Raw genomic sequence first — 23,477 nt, forward strand, 5'->3', positions numbered from 1 at the left:
TCCTGACTCCACTCCCTTTAATCAACCCCTTTAACTCTTAGGTCAAAGTGTTTGTGGTTTGTAAGGAATCCATCCAGCTGCCAACTCGTTCCTGTGACTCTGAACTCATTTAACTGCTCTGGGAAGAGAGACCAACATTTCCTGTAAATCTTTCTCAGATGCTGTGCAGAACTCTACAGATCAGAATGTTAACTCTGATATGACCTTGTAACACCTTCTGTTTCAGACTACTCTCTAGAGTGTTTTCAACTTAATATTTCCTGTTTTATTTTCCTCCTATTTTTCAACCTTATTAATTCTCTTGCCACTGTTATAAGAAACCAGACCCAGCTGCTGCCCCAGTGCAATGACTCCAGTTCAGAATCAGCAGGGTCTGCAGCCTCAGAGGAGAGCGCCCCTTACTGTTCAGGTGAGGGTCCCACAGGACAGAAGACACTTCTCATTCTCCAGGTCAACGCCCAATTGTCCCATTTCTCTCTCCTCAGGCAGCAGACAGCTCCGCCTGGTGGACGGGGGCAGTCCTTGCGCCGGGAGAGTGGAGATCCTTGACCGGAGCTCCTGGGGCACCATCTGTGATGACGGCTGGGACCTGGATGATGCCCGCGTGGTGTGCAGACAGCTGGGCTGTGGAGAAGCCCTCGATGCCACTGTCTCTTCTTCCTTTGGGGTGGGATCAGGGCCCATTTGGCTGGACAACGTAAGGTGCACAGGAAAGGAGTCCCACGTGTGGAGGTGCCCTTCCCGGGGCTGGGGGAAGCACTACTGTGATCATAGTGAGGATGCAGGAGTCATCTGCTCAGGTATGTGCCAGGGTCCAGCCCTGGCTGATACAGGGTATTTGAAGGAGAGACGGCTTAGGCGACCTATTTATTTATTTATTCATCAAAGATATAAAGAGTAATAGAATGAGGATAGCTCAGTAGGAAAATTCAGTGGAGAAAAGAAGCTGAATAGCTTGGTTTACGCGGAAGATCAATATAACCTGTGACACCAGGTTAGCTCTGACCACGGAGGCCGCAGGTGCCCTCTCGAATAGCGGAAGGTGCTCCACCTTAGACACCTTCTCAAGTGGGTCTTAGAAGCCCAGGCAAATAAATGGTCGCAGAGGATATTCGCGCTCCAGATGGAGACTCAGCTGGAAATTGAGGGGAAGAATGACATGGGGAGACCAAGCTTTGGTGAGCAAGGCCCGTAGCTTTATTTTCAGCAGGGGCTTATATACCCTAAGTTACACATAGAGGATAATAGGGGATGCAAAGTCAGCAGTCTTTGATCCTTATCAAAAACCAGGGTTTCATTCCTGCAAATTTATCGTATACAAATGGTTTAGGTGATTTACATCATCTTCTGGCCAGAAGGCCTATTAACATTTTATGACTCTTGACAAAGACTTATCAACAAAGACTTATTTTCTCTAAGAGTAATTATTTTAAGGTTTGGCGCCATCTTCTGAAGATAAAATTACATTCCTATAGGGCTGATGTGTAATGGGTTTACAACAAAGGAAAGAATTTATTACCTTAAGGGTCTAAAGTTACTAACACCAAGGCCACTACTTATTTTTTCTACATACCAACTATATTAATTAATACACATTCAAGGATACAATTCAGGGGATGTGGAAACTTGGCAACAAACATTGGCTCATCAATGAAGTCTTTTACTAGTTTTATTCTGACAGTTTCTAACTCTCTGAGAGGCTCTAAGCTATTTGAATATCTCTGTGCCTCTCGAGGCTGGGAGACTGTAAACAATCATATACATAGCTGTAGGTGTGCGGGTAAACTTGTCAGGCGAGTTAGAGAGCCATCTGAGGGGTTTGGATTTAAACACTCCTAGTTGCCCAGGAACTTTATTAATTGGAGCTGTAAGTTAACTCTTTGACAGAGAGAGTGAGATGGTGGTGGGGGACAGCCTGCAGTAAAGTCAGAGGTGAGAGCACAAAGCAATAAAGTAGGCAGACTCTGGTTTTTTGGGGGTAGATGCTCGAGAATATCGGGTGGGGGGGGGACTCCCGAGGCTCGATCCCGCCTTTGCGAATGCTGAGCCTCCTTCCTCATGACCTTTGTCACGAGTGGAATGTCTCTCACTGGCTCCCGGCAGGTATGATCAGTTTATTGCCCACCAGCTGGGAGAATGGAAAGTTCCAAGAAAGCTGGTGTCTGATCAGAGGGACAATAAGGGATGGGTGGGCTAGAGAGGACTGAGACAACTACCCATCTTCCCTGAGTGCCCTGTAGCTGTGAGCAATGAGCTTCATACACTTTCCTTTTACAAGTCTCTGCTATTCTTTTCTTTTCCAGTGGTCTTACCTGACACTAAAATAGCTTTATTTATTATCCCAGTTAAAATAAATCCTCATAATTTTTTTTTTCATAATTCACTTTTTGTAAGAGTGAAACATTTACTAACAGCCACATATGCACTCTCTCTGCACAGGAAGGCTATAAGAGGCAGGGACAAAAATTAGGATGTACTTTCCTGGGTGGAGTTGTTTCTATACAAACAGTGTGAGACATTATTTTGCACTAGGTTAGTAAGAGTGGGGGCTACTCCTACTATAGGAGGATATCATTTACATGTATAGAGGGTATCCCTACAAGGGTTATCATTTAACAGATCAGAGATTCTTATGGATTTGTGCCAGATTTCAAGTTTCCTTTGCAAATTTAGACATAAATGTTCATAGTTCTTTGATGGTAGAGAACTGTTGATGAAATGCTCTGACTCATATTCTTCCATTGTTACTAGAAAGGTCTCTCTCTCCAATTTTTCCTTTAAAATATCTGTATAAATGAAACTTTTGAGGAACACTTAGCCATGTACTGACAGGTCAAAGGTGGAGGCAATAAAACTTGAATTTCTGTTTTATGATAAGAGATTATATAGTTTATACTTGATGACTTCAATGATATAAGAGAATTGCATTTGGGGGCTTATTTGGAAAAAGTGGACAAATATAATTTTTGAAGAAGGTGGAAAAGGTTTTATAGTAGCTGGGAGGAAGGAGAATGGCAATGGGAGCTGATGAAGGTAACTGTGAAGTTCTCTGAGCAGCACTGAGGCACCAGGTGTGGTGTGAAGAATGCTGCATGTGCCTAAGGACACAGGATGTGTACACAGAAATAGACTAGACAAGGATATATCTTTATGATATTTAATATCTTTACTCACATCAGACTTCTATTTAATAGTTTTCTTGGAATATTCCCACACTTATTCTTCCATGTAAAATTTAAAATCAAGTATAAAATAAAAATGACACATTATATCTCAGAAGTCTCTATCTTGATATGTATAAGACTTTATTGATTATTCAGCATATGTTTGAATATTTCACATGTATCAGGGTATATAAAACAGAATACAAGAAGTACTCCTTTCTTATTCTTTCTAAATTTTTAATCTCATAGAATTAATAAAACAATATCAATAACCTCATATATGCAGATGACACCACCCTAATGGCAGAAAGTAAAGAGGAACAGAGGAGAGCCTCTTGATGAAAGTGGAAGAGAAGAGTGAAAAAGCTGGCTTGAAACTCCACATTCAAAAAACTAATATCATGGCATCCAGTCCCATCACTTCATGGCAAAAAGATAAGGAAAAAATGAAAACAGAGACAGACTTTATTTTCTTGGGCTCCAAAATCACTGCAGATAGTGACTGCAGTCATGAAATTAAAAGATGCTTGCTCCTTGGAAGGAAAGTTATGACAAACCTAGATAGCATATTAAAAGCAGAGACATTAATTTGTGACAAAGGTCCATATCATATAGTCAAAGTTATGTTTTTTTCCAGTAGTTAAGTGTGGACATGAGAGTTGGATCATAAAGAAGGCTGAGCGCTGAAGAATTGATGCTTTTGAATGGTGGTGTTGGAGAAGACTCTTGAGAGTCCCTTGGACAGCAAGGAGATCAAATCAGTCAATCCTAAAGGAAATCAACCGTGAATAATTTATTGGAAGGATGGATGCTAAAGCTGAAGCTCCAATACTTTGGCCACAAGAAGTTCCTCCACAAGAAGAACTGACTCACTGGAAAAGACCCTGAGGCTGGGAAAGGTGGAAGATGGGAGGAGAAGGGGACTACAGAGGATGAGATGGTTGGATGGCATCACTGACTCAATGGGCATGAGTTTGAGTAAACTCCGGGAGATAGTGAAGGACAGGGAAGCCTGGTGTGCTGCAGTCCATGGAGTCACGAAGAGTCTGACACAACTGAGTGACTGAGCAACAAAAACAACCAGTTAAATAAAAATGCTTTAATTAGAATGTGTAGCCTGTGACCAAACTCCCAGCCAGAGGACTAAGGGTCCTAACCTGGGCCTCTCTGTTCAGTTCAGTCACTCAGTTGTGTCCGACTCTTTGCGACCCCATGAATTGTAGCACACCAGGCCTCCCTGTCCATCACCAAAGTCCATACCCCATGTCCAAGGTAAGAGAAACCCAAGTAAGACGGTAGGTGTTGCGAGAGGCATCAGAGGGCAGACACACAAACCATAATCACAGAAAGCTAGTCAATCTAATCACATGGACCACAGCCTTGTCTAACTCAATGAAACTAAGCCATGCCATGTGGGGCCACCCAGAAGGGCGGGTCATGGTGAAGAGGTCTGACATAATGCGATCCACTGGAGAAGGGAATCGCAAACCACTTCAGTATTCTTGCCTTGAGAACCCCATGAACAGTATGAAAAGGCAAAATGATAGGATACTGAAAGAGGAACTCCCCAGGTCAATAGGTGCCCAATATGCTACTGGAGATCAGTGGAGAAATAACTCTAGAAAGAATGAAGGGATGGAGCCAAAGCAAAAACAGTACCTAGTTGTGGATGTGACTGGTGATAGAAGCAAGGTCTGATGCTGTAAAGAGCAATATTGTATAGGAACCCAGAATGTTAGGTCCATGAATCAAGGCAAATTGGAAGTGGTCAAACAGGAGATGGCAAGATTGAACATCGATATTCTAGGAATCAGCAAACTAAAATGGACTGGGATGGGTGAATTTAACTCAGATGACCATTATATATACTACTGTGGGCAGGAATCCCTTAGAAGAAATGGAGTAGCCATCATGGTCAACAAAAGAGTCCGAAAAGCAGTACTTGGATGCAATCTCAAAAACGACAGAATGATCTCTGTTCATTTCCAAGGCAAACCGTTCAATATCACGGTGATGCAAGCCTATGCCCCAACCAGTAATGCTGAAGAAGCTGAAGTTGAATGGTTCTATAAGACCCCCAAGACCTTTTAGAACTAACACCCCAAAAAGATGTCCTTTTCACTATAGGGACTGGAATGCAAAAGTAGGAAGTCAAGAAACACCTGGGGTAACAGGCAAATTTGGCCTTGGAATACGGAATGAAGCAGGTCAAAGGCTAATAGAGTTTTGCCAAGAGAATGCACTGGTCATAGCAAACACCCTCTTCCAACAACACAAGAGAAGACTCTACACATGGACATCAGCAGATGGTCAACACCGAAATCAGACTGATTATATTCTTTGTAGCCAAAGATGGAGAAGCTCTATACAGTCAGCAAAAACAAAACTGGGAGCTGACTGTGGCTCAGATCATGAACTCCTTATTGCCAAATTCAGACTTGAATTGAAGAAAGTACCAAAACCACTAGACCATTCAGGTATGACCTAAATAAAATCCCTTATGATTATACAGTGGAAGTGAGAAATAGATTTAAGGGACTAGATCTAATAGACAGAGTACCTGATGAACTATGGACGGAGGTTCGTGACATTGTACAGGAGACAGGGATCGAGACCATCCCCATGGAAAACAATGCAAAAAAGCAAAATGGATATCTAGGGAGGCCTTACAAATAGCTGTGAAAAGAAGAGAAGTGAAAAGCAAAGGAGAAAAGGAAAGATATAAGCATCTGAATGCAGAGTTCCAAAGAATAGGAAGGAGAAATAAGAAAGCCTTCCTCAGCCATCAATGCAAAGAAATAGAGGAAAACAACAGCATGGGAAAGACTAGAGACCTTTTCAAGAAAATTAGAGATACCAAGGGAACACTTAATGCAAAGATGGGCTTGAAAAGGACAGAAATGGTATGGGCCTAACAGAAGCAGAAAATGTTAAGAAGAGGTGGCAAGAATACACAGAACTATACAAAAAAGATCTTCATGACCAAGATAATCACGATGGTGTGATCATTCACCTAGAGCCAGACATCCTGGAATGTGAAGTCAAGTGGGCCTTAGGAAGCATCACTACGAACAAAGCTAGTGGAGGTGATGGAATTCCAATTGAGCTAGTTCAAATCCTGAAAGATGATGCTGTGAAAGTGCTGCACTCAATATGCCAGCAGATTTGGAAACTCAGCAGTGGCCACAGGACTGGAAAGAGTCAGTTTTCATTCCAATCCCAAAGAAAGGCAATGCCAAAGAATGCTCAAACTACCACACAATTGCACTCATCTCACACGCTAGTAAAGTAATGCTCAAAATTCTCCAAGCCAGGCTTCAGCAATATGTGAATCATGAACTTCCAGATGTTCCAGCTGGTTTTAGAAAAGGCAGAGGAACCAGAGATCAAATTGCCAACATCTGCTGGATCAAGGAAAAAGGAAGAGAGTTCCAGAAAAACATCTATTTCTGCTTTATTGACTATGCCAAAGCCTTTGACTGTGTGGATCACAATAAACTGTGGGCCTCTCTGGGGAGATGGAAATGGATAAATAATAAAAGGCAAAGAGATCATCTTCTCTCTCATCATTCATTCTTATATCAGTGGTCAAGCTAATCCTTCAATTCTTTAATTTCTGTGGTATCTTTTCTGTTCTCTCCTGATCTCTACAGTACATTTTTATTCTGTTACATCATTCTTTTTGAGACTTCAAAGTTCACATACTTATGCAATCAGAGTCCTTGGCAAGGACAAACTCCACCATGTACATAAATAACCATGAGCACACTCAGAAACCATGCAAATTATTTAAAAAATTGTTCTTTATGACGTGCAGGGATTGTTTCTCATTGGATTACCATTTCTGTATCTAAATAGGGTCGCTAAAGGATGAAATCATGATCAAGAGTCTTTTCCTTGGTCTCTCTCTCATACTCCATCCACTCCCCATTTAACTCACCCCACCTCTCCCTACAGAAGTTCTTCCCTTTTGGAGTGTCCTTTCTATCTATTTGTAGCTCTTAAGATTGTTTATTCTTTTGTGCATTGAGGGAAATGGGAAAGGGTAGCACTGTTAGGTGGAAAATGGGAGGAGCACAGGGGATAAAAGGTGTTAAAATCTTGCTGGCCAGGTATTTGGTTTCCAAATCTATATTTCATCCCTATTGAGTCTTTTGCAATTTAGAAATCACTAAAATATATATGGCTTGTTTGCTCTCTGCTCTCTTCCTCTCACTCTCCTTTTTTATAGCTTGCTGGCTTATCTCAGAAATCCAAATAGGAAAGGCATGTGCAGTTTGCATATAGTTAGGGTTAGAATACAATTATCATCACTCCTTCACATTTGCTAAGTATCTCATGTCTAGTATGAAGTAATCAACTAACTCAGTTGTCTTGCATAATCCCACTGAGACTTCACTTTCTCTCAGGGGTGTTTATAAATCCTAGGTTTTTAAGAAAGATGGCTAGGACCATTCCTTCCCTCTCCTATGACTCTCTGAGCTTTCATCATTTCCAAACTTTAAGTGAACAACTTCTTTCACAATTAAATTACCTAATTGTGACCTAATGCCTGCACTCATATCCAGCCCTCATGATGTTTCCTGTCCTCAGTGACTTGAACATTGGCTCCGAGAGAAAACTGGCCAGAATTCTAGCACCAGAAATCTCAGGATGACCTTCTAAACTTTTCTGGCTCTTAGGCCTTTAACCTCTTGAATCCCATGGTCTTTTTTCACTCTCAGTTAGTTCAGCTCTGCACCCGTTTGAATGTCTACCACTGTGCAGTTTCTTTGGGCACTGTAGTTTCCAGGCCCCTAGATAGGAATTAACATTCCTAACCAATATATATTCTTGGGATTCAGCCATTCCAAACTGACCCTGCAATCCTTCTGGATATCTCTTCAGAAACTTGCTCATGAAAATGCAATTTGACAATGACAGTCAAATTCTCTCTTCTTATCCCCTCTTATTCCACTGCTGGAAAGAAAAGCTTTCCCACCATTGCCTGTGAGGTGTTGTTTCCATTTGTTAAGCCAGTTTCATGAACAGTCACTGGGTTTGTTCTTTGTTTCTCTTAGGATTTGTGCGTCTGGCTGGAGGGGATGGGCCCTGCTCAGGGCGAGTTGAAGTGCATTCTGGAGAAGCCTGGATCCCAGTGTCTGATGGAAACTTCACACTCCTCACTGCCCAGGTCATCTGTGCAGAGCTGGGGTGTGGCAAGGCTGTGTCTGTCCTGGGACATATGCCCTTCAGAGAGTCCAATGGCCGGGTCTGGGCTGAAGAGTTCAGGTGTGAGGGAGAGGAGCCTGAGCTCCGGGTCTGCCCCAGAGTGCCCTGTCCAGGGGGCACTTGTCACCACAGTGCAGCTGTTCAGGTTGTCTGTTCAGGTGAGATTCATGGCAAGACTTAACTTCCATGTAAAGTCGGTTCAGCTAAAAATAAATAAACAAATAAGACTTTGCTGAAATCCTGTCTTTTTCTATCAGTGTACACAGACATCCGGCTCATGAAAAATGGCACCTCTAGTTGTGAGGGGCAGGTGGAGATGAACATTTCTGGACAATGGAGAGCGCTCTGTGCCTCCCACTGGAGTCTCGCCAATGCCAATGTTGTCTGTCATCAGCTCGGCTGTGGAGTCGCCATCTCCACCCCAAACAGAGCAGAAGGAAGTGATCAACTCTGGAAAGCCTGGTTTCACTGCTCAGGGACTGAGTCCTTCCTGTGGAAATGCCCTGTGACTGCCCTGGGTGTTCCTGACTGTTCCCATGGCAACACAGCCTCTGTGATCTGCTCAGGTAAGAGAGGGAAGGGCTACTATACCTTGGATGCTCCTGGAGTGAAATGTCCCCAGAGCAGAAAGTAAGGGAAAACAGGCTTAAAAAGGAAGATATTCTGTAGTGAAATGTTTATTCTTGTTACTGAACTTAGGTTTTAGCTGCTCATTACTCAAGAATCCAATACTGAGAGAAAAGTGTGGGGTAAAATTAAAGACAGCTTTATTGAGGAAATCAGCAGTTCTGGGGAGACAGAGGATTAATGTACCAAGAACCAGCTCCTTCTTGATGATCAGAGGCAAGAGTTTTTTTTGTTGTTGTTGTTATTTTATTTTTTTATTTTTTTTTTATTCTTCCAATTTTATTTTATTTTTAAACTTTACATAATTGTATTAGTTTTGCCAAATATCAAAATGAATCCGCCACAGGTATACATGTGTTCCCCATCCCGAACCCTCCTCCCTCCTCCCTCCCCATACCATCCCTCTGGGTCGTCCCAGTGCTCCAGCCCCAAGCATCCAGCATCATGCATCGAAACTGGACTGGCAACTCGTTTCCTACATGATATTTTACATGTTTCATTGCCATTCTCCCACATCTTCCCACCCTCTCCCTCTCCCACAGAGTCCATAAGACTGTTCTATACATCAGTGTCTCTTTTGCTGTCTCGTACACCGGGTTATTGTTACCATCTTTCTAAATTCCATATATATGCGTTAGTATACTGTATTTATGTTTTTCCTTCTGGCTTACTTCACTCTGTATAATAGGCTCCAGTTTCATCCACCTCATTAGAACTGATTCAAATGTATTCTTTTTAATGGCTGAGTAATACTCCATTATGTATATGTACCACAGCTTTCTTATCCATTCATCTGCTGATGGATATCTAGGTTGCTTCCACGTCTTGGCTATTATAAACAGTGCTGCGATGAACATTGGGGTACACGTGTCTCTTTCCCTTCTGGTTTCCTCAGTGTGTATGCCCAGCAGTGGGGTTGCTGGATCATAAGGCAGTTCTATTTCCAGTTTTTTAAGGAATCTCCACACTGTTCTCCATAGTGGCTGTACTAGTTTGCATTCCCACCAACAGTGTAAGAGGGTTCCCTTTTCTCCACACCCTCTCCAGCATTTATTATTTGTAGACTTTTGGATCGCAGCCATTCTGACTGGTGTGAAATGGTACCTCATAGTGGTTTTGATTTGCATTTCTCTGATAATGAGTGATGTTGAGCATCTTTTCATGTGTTTGTTAGCCATCTGTATGTCTTCTTTGGAGAAATGTCTATTTAGTTCTTTGGCCCATTTTTTGATTGGGTCGTTTATTTTTCTGGAGTTGAGCTGCAGGAGTTGCTTGTATATTTTTGAGATTAGTTGTTTGTCGGTTGCTTCATTTGCTATTATTTTCTCCCATTCTGAAGGCTGTCTTTTCACCTTGCTAATAGTTTCCTTTGATGTGCAGAAGCTTTTAAGGTTAATTAGGTCCCATTTGTTTATTTTTGCTTTTATTTCTAATATTCTGGGAGGTGGGTCATAGAGGATCCTGCTGTGATGTATGTCAGAGAGTGTTTTGCCTATGTTCTCCTCTAGGAGTTTTATAGTTTCTGGTCTTACGTTTAGATCTTTAATCCATTTTGAGTTTATTTTTGTGTATGGTGTTAGAAAGTGGTCCAGTTTCATTCTTTTACAAGTGGTTGACCAGATTTCCCAGCACCACTTGTTAAAGAGATTGTCTTTAATCCATTGTATATTCTTGCCTCCTTTGTCGAAGATAAGGTGTCCATATGTGCGTGGATTTATCTCTGGGCTTTCTATTTTATTCCATTGATCAATATTTCTGTCTTTGTGCCAGTACCATACTGTCTTGATAACTGTGGCTTTGTAGTAGAGCCTGAAGTCAGGTAAGATGATTCCTCCAGTTCCATTCTTCTTTCTCAAGATCGCTTTGGCTATTCGAGGTTTTTTGTATTTCCATACAAATTGTGAAATTATTTGTTCTAGCTCTGTGAAGAATACTGTTGGTAGCTTGATAGGGATTGCGTTGAATCTATAAATTGCTTTGGGTAGTATACTCATTTTCACTATATTGATTCTTCCAATCCATGAACATGGTATATTTCTCCATCTATTAGTGTCCTCTTTGATTTCTTTCACCAGTGTTTTATAGTTTTCTATATATAGGTCTTTAGTTTCTTTAGGTAGATATATTCCTAAGTATTTTATTCTTTCCATTGCAATGGTGAATGGAATTGTTTCCTTAATTTCTCTTTCTGTTTTCTCATTATTAGTGTATAGGAATGCAAGGGATTTCTGTGTGTTGATTTTATATCCTGCAACTTTACTGTAGTCATTGATTATTTCTAGTAATTTTCTGGTGGACTCTTTAGGGTTTTCTATGTAGAGGATCATGTCATCTGCAAACAGTGAGAGTTTTACTTCTTCTTTTCCAATTTGGATTCCTTTTATTTCTTTTTCTGCTCTGATTGCTGTGGCCAAAACTTCCAAAACTATGTTGAATAGTAATGGTGAAAGTGGGCACCCTTGTCTTGTTCCTGACTTTAGAGGAAATGCTTTCAATTTTTCACCATTGAGGATAATGTTTGCAGTGGGTTTGTCATATATAGCTTTTATTATGTTGAGGTATGTTCCTTCTATTCCTGCTTTCTGGAGAGTTTTTATCATAAATGGATGTTGAATTTTGTCAAAGGCTTTCTCTGCATCTATTGAGATAATCATATGGTTTTTATTTTTCAATTTGTTAATGTGGTGTATGACATTGATTGATTTGCGGATATTGAAGAATCCTTGCATCCCTGGGATAAAGCCCACTTGATCATGGTGTATGATCTTTTTAATGTGTTGTTGGATTCTGATTGCTAGAATTTTGTTAAGGATTTTTGCATCTATGTTCATCAGTGATATTGGCCTGTAGTTTTCTTTTTTTGTGGGATCTTTGTCAGGTTTTGGTATTAGGGTGATGGTGGCCTCATAGAATGAGTTTGGAAGTTTACCTTCCTCTGCAATTTTCTGGAAGAGTTTGAGCAGGATAGGTGTTAGCTCTTCTCTAAATTTTTGGTAGAATTCAGCTGTGAAGCCGTCTGGACCTGGGCTTTTGTTTGCTGGAAGATTTTTGATTACAGTTTCAATTTCCATGCTTGTGATGGGTCTGTTAAGATCTTCTATTTCTTCCTGATCCAGTTTTGGAAAGTTGTACTTTTCTAAGAATTTGTCCATTTCTTTCACGTTGTCCATTTTATTGGCATATAATTGTTGATAGTAGTCTCTTATGATCCTTTGTATTTCTATGTTGTCTGTTGTGATCTCTCCATTTTCGTTTCTAATTTTGTTGATTTGATTTTTCTCCCTTTGTTTCTTGATGAGTCTGGCTAATGGTTTGTCAATTTTATTTATCCTTTCAAAGAACCAGCTTTTGGTTTTGTTGATTTTTGCTATGGTCTCTTTTGTTTCTTTTGCATTTATTTCTGCCCTAATTTTTAAGATTTCTTTCCTTCTACTAACCCTGGGGTTCTTCATTTCTTCCTTTTCTAGTTGCTTTAGGTGTAGAGTTAGGTTATTTATTTGACTTTTTTCTTGTTTCTTGAGGTGTGCCTGTATTGCTATGAACTTTCCCCTTAGGACTGCTTTTACCGTGTCCCACAGGTTTTGGGCTGTTGTGTTTTCATTTTCATTCGTTTCTATGCAAATTTTGATTTCTTTTTTGATTTCTTCTGTGATTTGTTGGTTATTCAGCAGCGTGTTGTTCAGCCTCCATATGTTGGAATTTTTAATAGTTTTTCTCCTGTAATTGAGATCTAATCTTACTGCATTGTGGTCAGAAAAAATGCTTGGAATGATTTCTATTTTTTTGAATTTACCGAGGCTAGCTTTATGGCCCAGGATGTGATCTATCCTGGAGAAGGTTCCATGTGCGCTTGAGAAAAAGGTGAAATTCATTGTTTTGGGATGAAATGACCTATAGATATCAATTAGGTCTAACTGGTCTATTGTATCGTTTAAAGTTTGTGTTTCCTTGTTAATTTTCTGTTTAGTTGATCTATCCATAGGTGTAAGTGGGGTATTAAAGTCTCCCACTATTATTGTGTTATTGTTAATTTCTCCTTTCATACTTGTTAGCATTTGTCTTACGTACTGTGGTGCTCCCGTGTTGGGTGCATATATGTTTATAATTGTTATATCTTCTTCTTGGATTGATCCTTTGATCATTATGTAGTGACCTTCTTTGTCTCTTTTCACCGCCTTTGTTTTAAAGTCTATTTTATCTGATATGAGTATTGCTACTCCTGCTTTCTTTTGGTCCCTATTTGCATGGAAAATCTTTTTCCAGCCCTTCACTTTCAGTCTGTATGTGTCCCCTGTTTTGAGGTGGGTCTCTTGTAGACAACATATGTAGGGGTCTTGTTTTTGTATCCATTCAGCCAGTCTTTGTCTTTTGGTTGGGGCATTCAACCCATTCACATTTAAGGTAATTACTGATAAGTATGTTCCCGTTGCCATTTACTTTATTGTTTTGGGTTCGAGTTTATACACCGTTTTTGTGTTTCCTGTCTAGAGAATATCCTTTAGTATTTGTTGGAGAGCTGGTTTGGTGGTGCAGAATTCTCTCAGCTTTTGCTTGTCTGAAAAGCTTTTGATTTCTCCTTCATACTTGAATGAGATCCTTGCTGGGTACAATAATCTGGGCTGTAGGTTATTTTCTTTCATCATTTTAAGTATGTCTTGCCATTCCCTCCTGGCTTGAAGAGTTTCTATTGAAAGATCAGCTGTTATCCTTATGGGGATTCCCTTGTGTGTTATTTGTTGTTTTTCCCTTGCTGCTTTTAATATTTGTTCTTTGTATTTGATCTTTGTTAATTTGATTAATATGTGTCTTGGGGTGTTTCTCCTTGGGTTTATCCTGTTTGGGACTCTCTGGGTTTCTTGGACTTGGGTGATTATTTCCTTCCCCATTTTAGGGAAGTTTTCCACTATTATCTCCTCAAGTATTTTCTCATGGTCTTTCTTTTTGTCTTCTTCTTCTGGAACCCCTATGATTCGAATGTTGTAGCGTTTAATATTGTCCTGGAGGTCTCTGAGATTGTCCTCATTTCTTTTAATTCGTTTTTCTTTTATCCTCTCTGATTCATTTATTTCTACCATTCTATCTTCTAATTCACTAATCCTGTCTTCTGCCTCTGTTATTCTACTATTTGTTGCCTCTAGAGTGTTTTTAATTTCACTTATTGCATTATTCATTATATATTGACTCTTTTTTATTTCTTCTAGGTCCTTGTTAAACCTTTCTTGCATCTTCTCAATCCTTGTCTCCAGGCTATTTATCTGTGATTCCATTTTAGTTTCAAGATTTTGGATCAATTTCACTATCATTATTCGGAATTCTTTATCAGGTAGATTCCCTATCTCTTCCTCTTTTGTTTGGTTTGGTGGGCATTTATCCTGTTCCTTTATCTGCTGAGTATTCCTCTGTCTCTTCATCTTGTTTAAATTGCTGAGTTTGGGGTGTCCTTTCTGTATTCTGGCAGTTTGTGGAGTTCTCTTTATTATGGCGTTTCCTCACTGTGTGTGGGTTTGTACAGGTGGCTTGTCAAGGTTTCCTCATTAGGGAAGCTTGTGTCGGTGTTCTGGTGGGTGGAGCTGTATTTCTTCTCTCTGGAGTGCAATGAAATGTCCAGTAATGAGTTATGAGATGTCTATAGTTTTGGGGTGACTTTGGGCAGCCTGTATCTTGAAGCTCAGGACTGTGTTCCTTTGTTGCTGGAGAATTTGCTTGGTATGTCTTGCCCTGGAACTTATTGGCCCTTGTGTGGTGCTTGGTTTCAGTGTCGGTATGGAGGCATTTGATGAGCTCCTGTCAATGAATGTTCCTTGGAGTCAGGAGTTCCCTGGAGTCAGGGTTTGGACTTAAGTCTCCTGCTTCCGATTATCGGTCTTATTTTTACAGTAGTTTCAAAACTTCTCCTTCTATACAGCACCATTGATAAAACATCTACATTAAAAATGATAAGTTTCTCTACAGTGAGGGTCACTCAGAGAGGTTCACAGGGTTACATGGAGAAGAGAAGAGGGAGGAGGGAGTTAGAGGTGACCCAAATGAGATGAGGTGAATCAATAGTGGAGAGAGTGGGCTAGCCAGTAGTCACTTCCTTATGTGCACTCCACAACTGGACCACTCAGAGATGTTCACGGGGTTATACAGAGAAGAGAAGAAGGAGGAAGGTAACAGAGGTGGCCAGAAGGATAAAAGGGGGGAATGAAAAGGAGGGAGACAGATCCAGCCAGTAATCAGTTCCCTAAGTGTTCTCCACCGTCTGGAACACACAGAAATTCACAGAGTTGGGTAGAGTAGAGAGGGGTTAGGGAGGAGACACAGGCGACCTGGTGGAGAAAAAGGAGGGTCCAAAGGGAGAGAGAGCAGTCAAGCCAGTAATCTCACTCCCTAGTGAAAAATGGGTCCTGAAGATTGGGTCCTTAAAGGTACAAAATTGGTAACAAATACATAAAAGCAAAAATTAAAAATCTAGAGTAGAGTTTGGAATTTCAAAAATACGATGTTAAAGAAAAGAAGAAGGAAAAGAAAGAGAGAAAGAACGAACAAACAAAAACAAACAAGGTCGCGAAAATTATAAAGAAAGTACAGGTACAAAATTGATAACTAATACCAGAAAGCGAAAATTAAAAATCTAGAGTAGAGTTTGGAATTTCAAAAATACGATGTTAAAGAAAAGAAGAAGGAAAAGAAAGAGAGAAAGAACGAACAAACAAAAACAAACAAGGTCGCGAAAATTATAAAGAAAGTACAGGTACAAAATTGATAACTAATACCAGAGAGCGAAAATTAAAAATCTAGAGTAGAGTTTGGAATTTCAAAAATACGATGTTAAAGAAAAGAAGAAGGAAAAGAAAGAGAGAAAAAATGAACAAACAAAAACAAACAAGGTCGCGAAAATTATAAAGAAAGTACAGGTACAAAATTGATAACTAATACCAGAAAGCAAAAATTAAAAATCTAGAGTAGAGTTTGGAATTTCAAAAATACAATGTTAAGAAAAAAAAAAAGAAGAAGAAGAAGAAGAAAAATAAAGAGAGAAAACAAACAAACAAATACGAACAATGTCACAAAAATTATAAAGAAAATACAGGTACAAAATTGATATCAAATACCAAAAAGCATAAATTGAAAATCTAGAGTAAAGTTTGGAATTTCAGATATACAATGTTATATAAAAGAAGAAGAGAAAGAAACAGAGAAGAAGAAGAAAAAAAAAATCACAGAAATTATATAAAAAAAAACTATAGGTACAAAATTGATAACATATACCAAAAAGCGAAAATTAAAAATCTAGAGTAGAGTTTGGAATTTCAAAAATACAATGTTAAAGAAAAGAAGAAAAAAACAAAAACCAACAACAACAAAAAAAAACAACAAGGTCAAAAAATTATAGAATATATATATATGAAGTTTGCTGAAGAAGAAAAAAATAGGGTCTTTTTTTTTTTTTTTGCAGAGTAATAGGTTATAAAAGTGAAAATTAAAGGAACAATAGGGGACTTAAAATTTTTTTTTTTAATTAAAAAAAAAAAAAGAAAGAATGATTGTAAAAATAATAAAAATATATCTAGGACTTTTTTGTTTCTTTTTTTGTGGGTGTTGTGGGTTCAGTTCATTTTTGGCTAGTTCCTTGGTCAGATTTATATTTCTCAAGATCTATAGGCCCCTTCCTATGTAGTCCGTAGTAACCACAGGGTTTTGATCTATTGCCTGTAGCTTCCAAGGCGTTTCCCTCTGTTATATCTTCTTCTGTTTGCTAGTCTCTTCAGTATCTGGTTTCCGCCCTGACTCAAAGGGCACGGTGGAGGACACTTTTTTTTTTTTTTTTTTTAGGCTTACTTGTTCAGTCGCGCTGTGGGGAGGGAGGGAGGGAGGGTGCAAACAAATAACACTGGCGTGGGCTCGCAGTGCCTCAGCCACCCTGGGTCTGCCCCCGCTCACGGCGCGTGTAGCCTCCCTGTCCACACTGCTCGGACTCTAGGTTGTTCCGCCGGGAACAATCCGAGGCTGGCCCTGGGCTGCATGCACCTCCCAGGTCCAAGCCGCTCAGGTTCAGGCACTCGGGTAGTCCTCAGAGGCGCAGACTCAGTTGGGCCTGCGTTTTGTACTCTTCCCAGGTCCGAGCGCCAATTTGCTCTTCCCAGGCAAGCGCCAATGCTGCGACTTATCGCCTCCCCGCCACTCGGTTATCTGGATGTAAAACCGGCGCACCTTCTCAGGCAGATGTTGACCGTCCAGACCCCCAAGAAGTTTTAGTTAGCAAAGAAGCCTGCTTACAATTTTATAGATAATGTCTCTCTGGGGCTGCGATTGCCCCCTTCCGGCTCTGGCTGCCTGTCACCGGAGGGGGAAGATCTGCAGCCGGCTATCTCTGTTCAGTCCTTTGTTCCGTGCGCGGGCCTGGCGGTCTTAGGTTAGGGCTGGCTTTTCGCGTGGTAGGTATCCCACAGTCTGGTTTGCTAGCCCAAATTATTTCGCTCAGATAGCGCTCAGGGTATTCAGGCCAGATTCTTACTCTCAGCGATGCAGCCCACGCCGCGCCTCCCTGCCCAGCCCCGATTCGCTAATGGCGGATGCAGGCGTCTGCGCTGCTTCTCTGCTGGGGGAGTTACCGTAGGGCTCGCAATCTGCGAGTTTTAAATTGTTTATCTATTTTTTCTCCCTGTTATGTTGCCCTCTGTGCTTCCAAAGCTCGGCACAGATTCGGCAGTGAGAAGGTTTCCTGATGTTTGGAAACTTCTCTCTTTTTAAGATTCCCTTCCCGGGACGGAACTCCGTCCCTCCCTCTTTTGTCTCTTTTTTTTTGTTTTTAATATTTTTTCCTACCTCCTTTCGAAGAGTTGGGTTGCTTTTCTGGGTGCCTGATGTCCTCTGCCGGCATTCAGAAGTTGTTTTGTGGAATTTACTCGACGTTTAAATGCTCTTTTGATGAATTTGTGGGGGAGAAAGTGTTCTCCCCGTCCTACTCCTCCGCCATCTTCGGCAAGAGTTTTTTAATTGAAATTTCAGGAGTGCACAGGTGGAGGTTTTGTCAGGTCTGACAAAATGTGGTCCACTAGAGAAGGGAATCGCAAACCACTTCAGTATTCTTGCCTTGAGAACCCCATGAACAGTATGAAAAGGCAAAAAGACAGGACACTGAAACATGAACTCCCCAGGTCGGCAGATATTTGCCCAATATGCTACTGGAGATCAGTGGAGAAATAACTCCAGAAAGAATGAAGAGTTGGAGCCAAAGCAAAAACAACACACAGTAGTGGATGTGACTGGTGATAGAAGCAAAGTTTGATGCTGTAAAGAACAATATTGCATAGGAAACCAGAATGTTAGGTTCATGAATCAAGGCAAATTGCAAGTGGTTAAACAGGAGATGGCAAGAGTGAACGTCAACATTTAGGAATCAGTGAACTAAAATGGACAGGAATGGGTGAATTTAACTCAGATGACCATTATATCTACTACTGTGGGCAAGAATCCCTTAGAAGAAACAGAGTAGCCATCATAGTTAACAAGAGTCCTAAACGTGGTACTTGGATGTAATCTCAAAAATGACAGAATAATCTCTGTTTGTTTCCAAGGCAAACCATTCAATATCACAGTAATCCAAGTCTATGCCCCAACCAGTAATGCTGAAGAAGCTGAAGTTGAAAGGTTCTATGAAGCACCTACAAGGCCCTCTAGAACTAACAACAACAACTAAAGATGTCCTTTTCATTATAGGGGGCTGGAATACAAAAGTAGGAAGTCAAGAGATACGTGGAGTAGCAGGTAAGTTTGGAGTACAAAATGGAGTGCAAAATGAAGCAGGACAAAGGCTAAAAGAGTTTTGCCAAGAGAATGCACTGGTCATAGCAAACACCCTCTTCCAACAACACAGGAGAAGACTCTACAAATGGACATCACCAGACGGTCAACACTGAAATCAGACTGATTATAGTCTTTGCAGCCAAAGATGGAGAAGCTCTATACAGTCAGCAAAAACAAGACCGGGAGCTGACTGTGGCTCAGATCATGAACTCCTTATTGCCAAATTCAGACTTAAATTGAAGAAAGTAGGCAAAACCACTAGACCATTCAAGTATGACCTAGATAAAATCCCTTATGATTATACAGTGGAGGTGAGAAATAGCTTTAAGGGACTAGATCTGATAGACAGAGTGCCTGATGAACTATAGGTGGAGGTTCGTGACATTGTACAGAAAGCAGTGAGAAAGACCATCCCCAAGAAAAGGAAATGCCAAAAAGCAAAATGGCTGTCTCAGGAGGCCTTACAAATAGCTGAGAAAAGAAGAGAAGCAAAAAGCAAAGGAGAAAAGGAAAGAAATACTCATTTGAATGTAGAGTTCCAAAGAATAGCAAGGAGAGATAAGAAAGCCTTCTTCAGTGATTGATGCAAAGAAACAGAGGAAAACAATATAATGGGAAAATCTAGAGATCTCTTCAAGAAAATTAGAGATATCAAGGGAAATCTTCAAAGATGGGTACAATAAATGAAAGAAATGGTAGGGATCTACCAGAAGCAGAAGATATTAAGGAGAGGTGGCAATAATACACAGAAGAAATATACAAAAAGATCCTCATGACCCAGATAACTAATATGGTGTGTTCACTCACCTAGAGCCAGACATCCTGGAATGCAAAGTCAAATGGGCCTTAGGAAGCATCACTACAAATAAAGTTAGTGGAGGTGATGGAATTCCAGTTGAGCTCTTTCAAATCCTAAAAGATGATGCTGTGAAAGTGCTGCACACAATATGTCAGCAAATTTGGAAAACTCAACAGTGGCCACAGAACTGGAAAAGGTCAGTTTTCATTCCAATATCAAAGAAAGGCAATGCCAAAGAACACTCAAACTACAGCACAGTTTGTGTAGTTGTAGTGTGTGACAACTACTCATGTCACGTGCTAGTAAAGTAATGCTCAAAATTCTCCAATCCAGGCTTCAACAGTACATGGGCCATGAGATTTCAGATGTTCAAGCTGGATTTAGAAAAGGCAGAGGAACCAGAGATCAAATTGCCAGCATCCATTGGATTATCAAGAAAGCAAGAGAGTTCCAGAAAAATATCTACTGCTTTATTGACTATGCCAAAGCCTTTGACTGTGTGGATCACAACAAACTTTGGAAAATTCTTCAAGAGATGGGAATACCAGACCACCTTATCTGCCTCTTGAGAAATCTGTATGCAGGTCAAGAAGAAGCAACAGTTAGAGCTGGACATGGAATAAGAGACAGTTTCCAAATAGGGAAAGGAGTATGTCAAGACTGTATATTGTCACCTTGCTTATTTAACTTATACTCAGAGTACATCAAGCTACACGTAGGGTTGGATCAAGCACAAGCTAGAATTCTGGTGTCTGAGACTGTAAAGCATCTGTCTGCAATGCAGGAGACCTGGGTTCCATCCCTGGGTCGGGAAGATCCCCTGGGGAAGGAAATGACAGCCCACTCCAGTACTCTTGCCTGGAAAATCCCATGGACGGAGGAGCCTGGTAGGCTGCAGCCCATGGGGTTGCAAAGAGTCGGACACGACTGAGCGATGTCATTTTCACTTTCAAACTATTATTATTTTGTCCTATTTGACTGTTTTCCTTCGTTTCTGATTTTTGTTCATTTCTGTGATTAAATTTATTCTTTGGCTAGGCTTTTCTACAAACAGAGGCACGTGGAGGACACAAGGGTAGGCTGTCCTGAGAAGGCTCCGTAAGGTCCTGCTCCATAACATTCTCATTGTTCACTCATTTTTTCAGGGGAAATAAGTGCTAAGAAATGCTAAGAAGTGCTATGTCAGGGAAAGAAATGCCTAGATGAATAATATTTTTTATGAAACATTATTATTTAAGGATAATAATAGAGAACAAAGTACAAACAATAAGTGTACACCTAGGTCATATTCCCCAACCCAGATCTACAAAGAGAACATTCATAGCACCACAGAATCACTATTGCCTCCCAATAGCTGTGTCCTCCTCCTCTCCAGGGAAGACTGCTTACCTAAGACTTGTACTGCCATAGAATATTTTGTCAGTTTGTGAACTTTATGTAAAACCATACAGTATGTTTTATTTTGAGTCTAATGTCTTTGACTCAAAACTGTGTTTGAGATTCACTCATGATGTTGTTTATGGCAACATTTTTATTCATTTTTATTGTTATATAGTATTCCTTTGAATGATCACATGACCATACACTGATCCATTCAAGTGATGGCAGAGATTTGAGTTTATTTCCAGTTCTTGACTATTACAATGGTGCAAATTACCATGATGATGACTTTTGGCAGAAATATTTTTTATAATTTTTGTGTGTTTAATTTTTGGTCTTATATTTTTATTTTCTTAATGGTATGCTGTACTTAAATGAGCCAAGTTGCTAATCTTAAGTTTGACTTATCAACTTTTTCTCTGTACATGTAGTGCTCCTTCAGTCAGTCAGTTCAGTTCAGTCACTCAGTCATGTCCGACACTTTGCGACCCCATGGACTACAGCACACCAAGCTTCCTTGCCCTTCATGATCTCCTGGAGCTTGCTCAAGCTCATATCTATTGAGTCAGTGATAACATCCAATCATCTCATCCTCTGTCATCCCCTTCTCCTCCTGCCTTCAATCTTTCCCAGCATCAGAGTCTTTACCAACGGGTCAGTTCTTCTTATCATGTGGCCAAAGAATTGGAGCTTCAGCTTCAGCATCAGTCTTTCCAATGAATATTCAGGATTGATTTCCTTTAAGATTGACTGTTTGATCTCCTTGCGGTCCAGAGGACTCTCAAGAGTCTTCTCCAACATCACAGTTCAAAAGCATCAATTCTTCAGCACTCAGCTTTCTTTATGGTCCAACTCTCACATCCATACTTGACTATTGGAAAAACCAAAGGTTTGTTGGACCTTCGTTGGCAAAGTAATGTCTCTACTTTTTAATATGCTATGTAGGTTGGTCATAGCTTTTCTTACAAGGAGCAAGCGTCTTTTAATTTCATGGCTGCAGTCATCATCTGCAGTGATTTTTGAGCCCAGGAAAAGAAAGTCTGTCACTGTTACCACTGTTTCTGCATATATTTGCATGAAGGGATGGGAACAAATGCCATGATCTTCATTTTTTGAATGTTGAGTTTTAAGCCAACATTTTCGTTCACCTCTTTCACTTACATCAAGAAGCTCTTTAATTCCTCTTCACTTTCTGCCATAAGGGTGGTGTCATCTGCATATCTGAGATTACTGATATTTCTGTCAGCAATCTTGACTCCAGGTTATGCTTCATCCAGCCTGGCATTTCACATGATGTACTCTGCATATAAGTTAAATAAGTAGAGTGACAATATACAACCTTGAAGTACTCCTTCTCAGTTTTGAACCAGTCCATTGTTCCAGTCCACAGAGGTCCTTATATCCTTCTGTAAAGAACTTTGTCTACTCCAAAATCACAAAAATGTTCTCTGAGAATATCTCACAGAAGTGTAATTATTTTTCTTTTGCATATAATTGTACACTGCTTCTAGGATTATATCTGTGTAGGATAGGGTCAAGTGTCATGTTTTCATATGGGCATCCAGTTGACTCAGAATCTTTTTTCTGAAAAGACTATTCCCCACTGCAGTGTCAGCTTTGTGATAAGTGAAAGGGCACATATGTCTGAGCACTTCTTTTAGACTCTCTATTCTGTTCCACTGTATCATTTGTCTATCCTTGCACCTGTACCACATTTTCTCAATTATTGTAACTTCAATAAGTCTTGAACCTTCTCTGGTGGCTCATATGGTAAAGAATTTGCCTGCATTGTGGAAGACCTGGATTTGATCCCTGGGTTGGGAAGATCCCCTTGAGAAGGGCATGGAAACCCACTTCAGTATTCTTGCCTGGAGAACCCTCATGGACAGAGGAGCCTGGTGGGCTGCACTCTGTTTGGTCACAGAGAGTTTGACATGACTGAGTGACTAAGCACACACAGTAAGTCTCAGTTCAGTTCAGCCGCTCAGTCATGTTTGACCTTTTGCAACCCTATGGACTGCAGCATGCCAGCCCTCCCTGTCCGTCACCAACTCCAGCAGTTTACTTAAACTCCTGTCCATTGAGTTGATGATGGCATCCAACCACCTCATCCTCTGTCGTTCCCTTCTCCTCCTGCCTTCAGTCTTCCCCAGCATCAGAGTCTTTCCCAATAAGTCAGTTCTTTGCATCAGGTGGCCAAAGTATGGGAGTTTCAGCTTCAGTCCTTCCAATGAATACTGAGGACTGATTTCATTTAGGATTGACTGATTGGATCTCCTTGCAGTCCAAGGAACTCTCAAGAGTCTTCTCCAACACTACAGTTCAGTTGAATCTTTCCCAAATTACTGACCCAGGAAATCATGAGCAAAATTAAAAAAAAAAAAAAAAGTCCTTCAACTGCTAAGTTTGGGGGAAATTTTGTTATACAGTATTATTAAACAGGCACTTACCATATTACTAGCATTTCTAAATAGAGGAATATTTATCCTCTGATCTTGCATTTT

The 23,477-nt window shown here is 40.5% G+C and overlaps 1 protein-coding gene across 1 annotated transcript in view; it reads left to right on the forward strand.

Moving 5' to 3' along the window:
* The first annotated feature begins 346 nt into the window (after positions 1-346).
* Positions 347-23,477, forward strand: part of LOC133248775 (antigen WC1.1-like) — a 37,200-nt gene continuing 14,069 nt past the window's right edge. The window contains exons 1-3 of the mRNA XM_061419082.1: positions 347-800; positions 8,225-8,533; positions 8,633-8,941. Of these exons, the coding sequence (XP_061275066.1) occupies positions 347-800; positions 8,225-8,533; positions 8,633-8,941 (1,072 nt within the window). The remainder of the gene's footprint in view (positions 801-8,224; positions 8,534-8,632; positions 8,942-23,477) is intronic.

Source organism: Bos javanicus, chromosome 5 (genome assembly GCF_032452875.1).
Source record: "Bos javanicus breed banteng chromosome 5, ARS-OSU_banteng_1.0, whole genome shotgun sequence".
Taxonomy (NCBI): domain Eukaryota; kingdom Metazoa; phylum Chordata; class Mammalia; order Artiodactyla; family Bovidae; genus Bos; species Bos javanicus.